This window comes from Salmo salar, chromosome 05 (assembly GCF_965601325.2).
Source record: "Salmo salar chromosome 05, fSalSal1, whole genome shotgun sequence".
In the NCBI taxonomy this organism is placed as follows: domain Eukaryota; kingdom Metazoa; phylum Chordata; class Actinopteri; order Salmoniformes; family Salmonidae; genus Salmo; species Salmo salar.
Window position 1 is genome coordinate 53,348,654 of NC_138295.1, and position 10,177 is coordinate 53,358,830.

Genomic DNA, 10,177 nt, shown 5'->3' on the forward strand with positions numbered 1-10,177 from the left:
GGAAGTCATGCAAGCATTCAGGTGACTGGCGATACCATTGGCGGCCTGCACCTGCAATCTCTTTATTGCAGTTGTTCAGCTCATGACCTTGACCTTGACTACTTTCAGCAGGAAATCTCTGATTTAGACATTTTGATAGCTACGAAACAGTATTTGAAAGTTGAAACAGTGTATCAGAGACTCTAGCTTGATAAAATATTATAAAAAGTATAAAAGATATTGAAGCAATAGTGTTGTGTTAAACAGGGTTCCCCTACTATGCCTCCTTACCCAAAACACATGCAGTGCCTTCGGAAAGTATTCAGGCCCCTTGATTTTTTTTAACATTACAGCCTTATTCTAAAATGGATTAAATTGTTTACCTACACACAATACCCCGTAATGACAAAGCGAAAACAGGTTTTTAGAAATGTTTGCTTATTTATTCAAAATAAAAAACAAAAATACCTTATTTGCATACGTATTCAGACCCTTTGTTATGAGACTCGAAATTGAGCTCAACTGCATCTTGTTTTTGTTTATCATACTTGAGATGTTTCTACAACTTGATTGGAGTCTACCTGTGGTAAATTCAATTGATTGGACATGATTTGGAAAGTCACACACCTGTCTATATAAGGTCCCACGGTTGACAGTGCATGTCTGAGCAAAAGCCAAGCCATGAGGTCGAAGGAATTGTCCGTAGAGCTCCGAGACAGGATTGTGTCAAGGCACAGATCTGGGGAAAGGTACCAAAAAATGGCTGCAGCATTGAAGGTCCACAAGAACACAACGTCCTCCATCATTCTTAAATGGAAGAAGTTTGGAACCACCAAGACTCTTCCTAGAGCTGGCCGCCTGGCAAAACTGAGCAATCGGGGGAGAAGGGCCTTGGTCAGGGAGGTGACCAAGAACCCAGCCGTCTAAGGCGGTCTAAAGCAATGCATCATGTCGGGAGGAAACCTGGCACCATCCTTATGGTGAATCATGGTGGTGGCAGCATCATGCTGTGGGGATGTTTTTCAGCGGCAGGGACTGGGAGACTAGTCAGGATCGAGGGAAAGATGAACGGAGCAAAGTACAGAGAGATCCTTTATGAAAACCTGCTCCAGAGCACTCAGGACCTAAGACTGGGGCGAAGGTTCACCTTCCAACAGGACAACAACCCTAAGCACACAGCCAAGACAACGCAGGAGTGGCTTCGGGACAAGTCTCTGAACCCAATCGAACATCTCTGGAGAAACCTGAAAATAGCTGTGCAGCGACACTCTCCATCCAACCTGACAGAGCTTGAGAGGATCTGCAGAGAAGAATGGGAAAAACTCCCCAAATAGACTGGCTTGTAGCGTCATACCCAAGACTCGATGCTGTAATCACTGCCAAAGATGCTTCAACAAAGTACTGAGTAAAGGGTCTGAATACTTATGTAAATGTGATATTTCAGTTTAACTTTTTTAGTACATGTGCAAACATTTCAAAAAATCTGTTTTTGCTTTGTCATTATGGGGTATTGTGTGTAGATTGAGGAGGAAAAAACAATTTAATCACTTTTAGAATGAGGCTGTAACATAACAAAATGTACAAAAATTCAAGGGGTCTGAATACTTTCCAAGTGCACTGTATGACACATGCTCACATCCTGTTAATTTATCAGACTAATAAAGTAATCAGCTTATCTGGTTCAAACCTCTGTGCTAGGCACTGCAAAGATAACAAACCATATCCACCAGTTTTTCACTATCTAATCAATGGCATGGGGTTGTTCAATGACAGACATGTTTAAAATCTATCAATTGATTGTTTAAGTTCAGAGAGACAAATAATCATGTTTTTTTTTGGCAAAACGCTTAAAATATATTTACATACTTTAAATGGTTGAGTTGGTTGAAACCAGAGATAGAATCTTGATCTTGTGGTTTTGGTCTTGAGATCACACAATGCCACATACGGTAAATGTGGTCTTGGTATTGGTCATTGGGTCTGGGTCCCAGCATCAATGTTCAGGTCTAGGTCGGGATCTCAGCTCATGGTCCCAGACCATAGTTAGTCTCTCAACTCGTGTGGTCAAGATATCTCTTGTCAGAGTTATGTGACTAAAAGTAGTGACACAACACAAAAGTGTCAGGGCACCTTGCTTTTTGTGGAAACCGGATGGGACGCCTTCAGATTGGCCTTGCTCTGTGTCTCGTTCTGGATCTTGTTTTTCCACATTTTAACTGGTCTTGGGCTTGTCAGGCTCTCGATACACTTGGTCTGGATTTCAGTCTCAAGAGTTTGGTTCTTGGTGTGGGTCTCAAAAGGTTGCGTATTGGTTTGGTCGGGGTCTGGTATTAGTTTGGGTATCGAGAAGTCTGCTGGACCGATTTGCCCAGAAAACACATTATTGGTGAGACAGGCTTCTGAGTCAGTGTGGAATATTCGGTGGGGACACATGACTGGGATCAGAGTTTAGGGCAGAAGGGCTGTAGCTTCCAAATCCACACTGAATTCCACCAAGTTTCACTATTATTCCGTCTGTCATTCCTGGCATTGTATACAACAAATCTGTAAGCTTTTGTTCAATGTAAGATATAATGTAACGTAATTTTTATCCAAGAAATCCATTCGGGTATGCAGGCCTACTGTTTTTGGTATATTTAGCCCTTTGGAAGCCTGAACTAAACTAAAGGTTGGGTACATCTCTCAAGGACTTAGCTGACAGGTCAGTGCTCCCTTACCTGTTTACATTGGCCCGTGTCCAGCATAGGTGTGAGCTGGCAATGAGCGGAGCTATATACAGTGTGCTTGAGTACTCCCACAGTCCTTGGTAGCTTGGTACAGCCTGGAGTAATGACAGAGTCACACAGATTAGGCTTACCCCGCCCGATATGGATATGCTCTATCCATTGGTTTTCAATAAGAATACCTTATCTGCTCTTTAGGGGACGCCGTCAGTCGAGTTGTCTGCTCTTTAGGGGCTCTTTGTTTTTCGCCGAGGACGTATTGACAGGTCAAGGTGCACGAGTTTAGCTCAGTGGGTTGGCCTTATAAATAGAAGCACGGTGTAAGGCATCCGCACAACCACACGCCACCTCAACAAGAGCCTGTCTTGGTAGGACAAGAACATTTGAATGTATTTCAGCTTTTCATTTTGTTTTTGAGAGTTTGTTCTGTATCTCATCAAAATGGATAACGCATGTCAATGTACAGATTACAATGACAGGCAGTCAAATGCTATCCTTTACAACATCCTCAATCAAGAAAATTCCAAGTCAGGCCACAACAACCTGAACTACAACTTGATACCTCCTAGATGCAACTGTGAGATGCGAAGGACAGTGTGCTTGAAAAGTCCAGCAGACATTTGCCAAGAGGCATCGGGAGTGCTGGTGAAAACAATTCACTTTATGAAGAACGTACCTGCTTTCAACCAACTCCCAAAGAACGATCAACTATCGCTCCTCCACAGTTGCTGGGTGCCACTCTTTATTTTGGGTCTGGCCCAGGAAGGCATGAACTTTGACGTCATCGACACCCCTGCCAATAGCATGCTGAAAAGAATCCTCTTGAATTCTCAAGAGAGCTCAGAGACGGAAAGAGAGCAGCCCACATTGGCTGGTGTGAACAAACTCAAGTCATGCCTCAAAAAGTTCTGGAGTCTGGATTTAAGTCCAAAGGAGTACGCATACCTCAAGGGCACCATGATATTTAACCCAGGTGAGGTTTGCCTTAAAACTTCAATATTTCAACCAGCCAATGGAAGTGTTTGTTCGGTAGGGATTTTACGTCCTCACAGCTGCTTGATGATCTAATAAACCTCCCTACATATAGAATTCAAACATTAAATAAGACTTGTTAAGGGCTTGTCCACACACGCAACAAAACATAAAATACTTTCAGTGAATCCAGCTGACCAGTAGGTTTACAAAAATCAATTGCAATATCATATATAACTGAACAGTACTGTACTGTACCCCTGTGTATAAAATGTAGCTTGTCCACTCATGATACATTTCTGTCCTCCTCAACAGATGTGAAAGACTTAAAGGCAGCTCTATTCGTGGAGGGCTTACAGCAGGAGGCTCAGCATGCTCTGAGGGAGGTGGTCCAACCACTCCACCCTGGGGACCGAAGCCGCTTTGCTCATATCCTGCTCGCGGCGTCCATGCTCAAGACCATCACACCCAACCTCATCACCGAGCTCTTCTTCCGTCCTGTCATTGGCCAAGCAGATCTACTGGACTTCCTGGTCGATATGCTCTTCAGCAGGTAGCTACTGCAAGGCTGATATACAGAGACCTGATATAATTTCCCGCTGGGACAATAAAGTTGAAACTTGAACTTGAGGGGTTTGGGCTCCCACTGTGAGGGATATTGAGTCCCCGGGACTGAGTTGGGGTGTCTGGTCATGTGGTGAAGAGATTGACAAATAAGAGCTCGTTATAAGGGGAAACAAAATAAATGTGTATTCTTTATTCCCAGTAATAAATGTCTGACCAAATAGGGAAATATTTTTTTTCTCTGGAAAATATGAGAAAAGTTTGCTATTGTTTACATCCAACTATGAATGAGCAACATTTACTGTATATTAGCAACATTTTTGGTAGAAAATTGAGGTCACAATGGCTGGTAGTTATAACAGACATTTTACTGGTTATATCAGACAGGCTACACTACGGTCTACAATACACATTCCTTAAAATCATGTATATTTTGCAGAATACCGTTTAGATACATTGTTTGTTTTCTGTATGTTTGCATGAAAAATGTAAATCATTTCTGGGACTGCCTCCAGAATATTTTCTATAAATATATTTTGATACAATTATTGGGTTATGTCTTTACAATTTGGAATATGGTTTGCGAGACAAGAATAGAAACAGCGTTAGCCAAGCCACAGTAGATTAAACGTCTCCTGTTCAAGAGGTCTATATTACAGCTGGCATTGCCATTCAAGGAGCTCTTCAAGCTCAAGTTAAACATATCTCTTCTAGTAGTAACTACTAATAAGCAGCGCACTGGAATAATATGGGCAGAATTCGAAGCCCACATCCTCCCCCCCCTAATCATTGGGTTAGAGTGTATCTGTGTTGGGAGTTGGGAGTGAGTGGAGTGGAGCATCAGTGATGTTTTCATACATAGACAAGGCATACATAGTACTCCTCAAGTTTACAACTTCCTGCTCCAGTTCCTGCTGATTCATATTGTGTTTGAACCCAAGTTACAGCAAGCTTTATCTGTATTACCTCACTGGTACAGAGGGCACTTTGGAAGGTGGTTTACCAGCTGGGTGCCCTGTACCGTCATCTTGCTGCCTCTCTCCTCTCCCGAGTGGCTCAACGCAGCAACGAGAGACAGCCTCAACGGAACTGCATAGTGACCGTCTCAACAGCCAATAACAGTCACTAAGCTCTCCTTATCATACCAATAAGATATGAGGAGGAATAATATTTTCAGTCTAATGAAGCCAAGGTCGGGCATGAACGAAAAATGTCACAGTGTTCTATATATCTAAATAAAGAAAACAATCTCAACATATGTAGAGTGTCACACCGTCAAACATTAGGTTGTAGTTCAGTTTCCCTAGACTGGACATTTGAACAACAACAAAAATATAGGTGAAAATATTACAAGTACAGTGTTACTGAAAAATAAGTATCTTACTGCTCTTTGAATACACAGTACAGAGTGTTTATTTATGCTGCAATAAAGATAGATCTATCAGATCTCAAAGATATATTATACATGATTTTATTTCTTTGTATTCACAAATGAGTATGGACATTTTTACTGAGCAATTCACAAAAGCAAAACCCTATGTCGAAACCAAGAAAAAGGCTTTGGAGCTTAGGAATATGTCTCCAGAAAACATTTAACATATATATATATAATAAATGCATGTTCAAATCTTCCAAACATCATTTAATGTAGCTAACAGTAAAAGTAATAAAATCAGTAAAGGACTTACACAATCAATACATTGATAGTAGAGAACATGGCATCTTTAAGAGAGAACTGAGAGTGAGGAGGAGCAGGACTTCAGCCCAAGACATGGTGCTCTGTCGCCTCCATGCCTGAAAAAAAAAACAGCTTTTTGGAGGTCCCTCATTTTGGTGTAAACACCAACTATGACAACCATTAAGGGCAGTGTCACACAGATTGACATCACAGAGAGAGGACTTTGGTCTGAGAATGTTGGGGTGAAGAAAAGGAAGGTCGGGAGAGGCTTTAGATCTGCGCTGGTGTCGATGAAGCGATCAAAAGGACAGAGAGATAAACCGGACCATCCCCATATTTTGGGCCATATTCCGTAGCATAACGTTGACCGGTGTAGCGTCCAGCATCCTCAGCTATGATATTATGAACAACCAGAGCACAGCCACTCTCAGTCTCTCTACTCTTCCTGTATTTTCAACACTGATCTTCCAATATGAGTCCACTTCAATAACGCTCTGAGATCCAGCTCTGTGGAACAGCCACTTAGTTGAAGAACAGTCACCTTCAGGATGCAAAGTGGCACATTGCAGGCTGACCTTACCTCCCACACTGGAGAGGAAGGGAGTGATATTGGGTGTTCCACTAGATCCAAAGCCCCTCAGTAGCTCCTTCAGAAGTACAGTACGTGAAGTTTATCTCCGGCCATGATCTTTCTGTGCTCTTTGAGTGTAGTTGTACCACAAGTCTCTCTCTACAGCCCCCTGATGTCTCCTAATTAAAGGTTGGCACGTGAACTTACTCTTTTGCTTTGACCAATGTGAACTAAACTGACTAAACAAAAACCAGATAAATGCATTGTGCTCTATGGACTTATCACAGCTGTAATTTCAACAGCTCTTGGCTGGTGGACAGTGACATATTTCAAACCTTACTTATTTGAGTCTGATGTTCATGCCATCCATTGTGTGGATCATGCTCAATGCGTTTTGAGGATTTAGGCTTGCAGATTTCTCCTAATGCAATAGAGGGATCTATTAAACAAATGATATGGACTCAAGGCAACTTTTGACTATTAAAACCTGAGCACTACAAGGTTATGAGGTACTACAAGATTTTCCACAATATACACTGAACAAAATATAAAATGCATCAATTTCAGAGTTACAGTTCATATAAGGAAATCAGTCAATTGAAATAAATGCATTAAGCCCTAATGTATGGATTTCACATGACTGGGAATACAGATATACATCTGTTGGTCACAGATACCTTAAAAAAAAGTTCACAACATTGACATCAGCAAACCCTTTGCCCACACGATGCTATACACACTGTCTGCCATCTGCCAGGTACAGTTCAAACCGGGATTCATTCATGAAGAGCACACCTCTCCAGCGTGCCATTGGCCATTGAATGTGAGCATTTGCCCACTGAAGTCGGTTACGACGTCAAACTGCAGTCAGGTCAAAACCCTGGTGAGGACGACGAGCACGCAGATGAGCTTCCCTGAATCAGTTTTTGACAGTTTGTGCAGAAATTCTTCAGCTGTGCAAATCCACAGTTTCATCAGGTGTCCGGGTGGCTGGTCTCAGACCATCCCGCAGGTGAAGAAGCGGGATGTGGAGGTCCTGGACTGGCGTGGTCACATGTGGTCTGCGGTTGTGAAGCAGGCTGGACTTACTGCCAAATTCTATAAAACAACGTATGGTAGATAAATTAGCATTAGTTTCTCTGGCAACAGCTCTGGTGGACATTCCTGCACCAATTGCACACTCCCTCAAAACTTGAGACATCTGTGACATTGTGTTGTCTGACAAAACTGCACATTTTAGGGTGGCCTATTATTGTCCCCAGCACAAGGTGCACCTGTGTAATGATCATGCCGTTTAATCAGCTTCTTGATATGCCACACCTGTCAGGTGGATGGATTATCTTGGCAAAGGAGAAATGCTCCCTAACAGGGATGTAAACACATTTCTGCACACAATTTGAGATAAATAAGCTTTTTGTCCATATGGAAAATGTCTAGGATCTTTTATTTCAGCTCATGAAACATGGGCCCAACACTTCACATGTTGCGTCTATATTTTACACACTGAGGCCCAAATCCTATGATACAAAAGCAAGTATTTCATTGACATCAAAGTATGATTTTACACAAAGTTAAGTTCATGTAGCTTCTTGAGCCCTAGACGTAAAATCACCCCAGGCTCAGAAAACACCTTAGCTTCACTGGAACTTCCATGCAATCACACTTGTGGATCTCAAATTCAGATTTCACCCAGAAAAACAGAGTTTGAAATAACCCATTCCCCCATACAGAATCTTTCCAGAACCTTGATATCCTCGTCTGTGCTTATGGACTGCCCTCTTCAATTCAAACCACAGGTTTTCAATGGGTTTGAAGTCCGGGGACTGAGATGGCCATTGCCAAATTTGTGGTCAATTAATAATTTCTTTCTGGATTTTGATGTGTGGTTGGGGTTATTTTCTTGCTGGAAGATCCACTTGCTGCCAAGTTCCAGCCTCCTGGGAGAGGCAACCAGATTTTAGCAGAAATGTCCTGGTACTAAGTAAAGTTCACCATAAAAAAAAGGGCCCCAGGATCAGTGGAAACAAAGTAGCCCAAAAAAACATTGAAGATCCACCAACATATTTTACAGTAGTTATGGGGTTATTTTCTGCATAGGCATCTTTCCTTCAATGCCAAATCCACCACTGGTGTGCGTGGCCACGGAGCTCTATTTTCATGTCATCTGAGCATAGCACAGGTTCCAATCCAAGTGCCAATGTCGTTTAGCAAACTCCAGGCATTTACATTTGCTGTTTTACCTGACAAATAGAGCTCGTTGTCCACGCACAGCAGCAGTGGGTTTGGCGTCGAAAGAAAGGACGTCATGCAGCCTGCTTAGCGAGTACCACTTCCTCCTGATTCGGGTCATACCGAAGCTCGAACCCAGGACCTCTAACAAAGACATCACCTCCAGCCTCACCTCTTTTATTTAGTTTTTTTTTAGATTAGAAGCATTTATTAGTCACATGTAATTGCAACAGTGCAGGTCAAAAAGAGAAGTGAATGAAACAATAATAATAATAATAATAATATAGACACCGAGTATACAGTACCAAACATTAGGAACACCATCCTAATATTGAGTTGCACTGAGTTACGTCAGATATTACCTAACTGCCATTTGTACTTATTATGGATCTCCATTAGTTCCTGCCAAAGCAGCAGCTACTCTTTCTGGGGTCCATCAAAATTAAGGCAGTTAAATACAATTACAAACATGACATTACATTTCACAACACATTGGTAATAGAAGTGACTGTGTGTATGTGTTCACAGAAACATGTATGGAGCCAGCACATGGAGACTTCCAAGATGACTGGACTGACGTACATGTACAGGTGTAACAGTTTAACTTCCGTCCCTCTCCTCGCCCCAACCTGGGCTTGAACCAGGGACCCTCTGCACACATCAACAACAGTCACCCACGAAGCACCGTTACACATCACGCCACAAAAGCCGGGAACAACTACTTCAGGTCTCAGAGCGAGTGATGTCACCCGATTGAAACGCTATTAGCGCGCACCACCGCTAACGAACTAGCCATTTTACATCGGTTACACAGGCGAGACCTGGGATAAACATTTTACTAGACAACTTTTAATTGTATTGTCTTTATTTATTAGGGAATTTAATGGTATCAGTCAATATGGGGGGGGGGGGGGGGACCTGTGTATTCTGCACCAGGATCAGGAAACTCCTGTTGCATATGGGATACCACACAGGAAAGTATAACCACTCTGACATGTCTGCCAAGATAGCCCCAATTACCACCAGACAATATTGTCAATAGGCACAGTACCTGTATCGGCTGGGAATTACAACAAATGATGCACACTTATATTAGTAGAACACTGCTTCTATGGTATTGTGTTGTTTATTCTACATGAACCTGTTAATACATATGGAAGTTATGAAAACACTTAAGTTTAGAATATCTACATAAATTCAGCAATCGCATTCTTCTCATATTACTCTGTAAGCTACTGACCTATCCAAAGCTTCCTCCGGCGTCTCACCATACACCTGCCTGTATTTATTAAACTCAACCTACTGGAGGTTTTGTTGGTGATTGCGTGAGGAGAAACAGCTGCGGGCAAGGTTCTGACAGATAGGTGTGTCTTGGTGTAGCAAGGGCAGAGCCAAGAACCACCCATATCCAACCACACACCCGAGAACCACCCATATCCAACCACACACCCATATCCAACC

At 42.3% G+C, this 10,177-nt stretch overlaps 1 protein-coding gene across 1 annotated transcript; it reads left to right on the forward strand.

Annotated features, from left to right (window-relative positions):
- Positions 1-2,810: 2,810 nt before the first annotated feature.
- LOC106605079 (nuclear receptor subfamily 0 group B member 2) lies at positions 2,811-4,783 on the forward strand. The gene is made up of 2 exons (XM_014200357.3): positions 2,811-3,675; positions 3,990-4,783. Exons 1-2 carry the CDS (start codon positions 3,144-3,146, stop codon positions 4,229-4,231), a joined length of 774 nt encoding a protein of 257 aa, XP_014055832.1. The 5' UTR covers positions 2,811-3,143; the 3' UTR covers positions 4,232-4,783.
- The last annotated feature ends 5,394 nt before the right edge of the window (positions 4,784-10,177 follow it).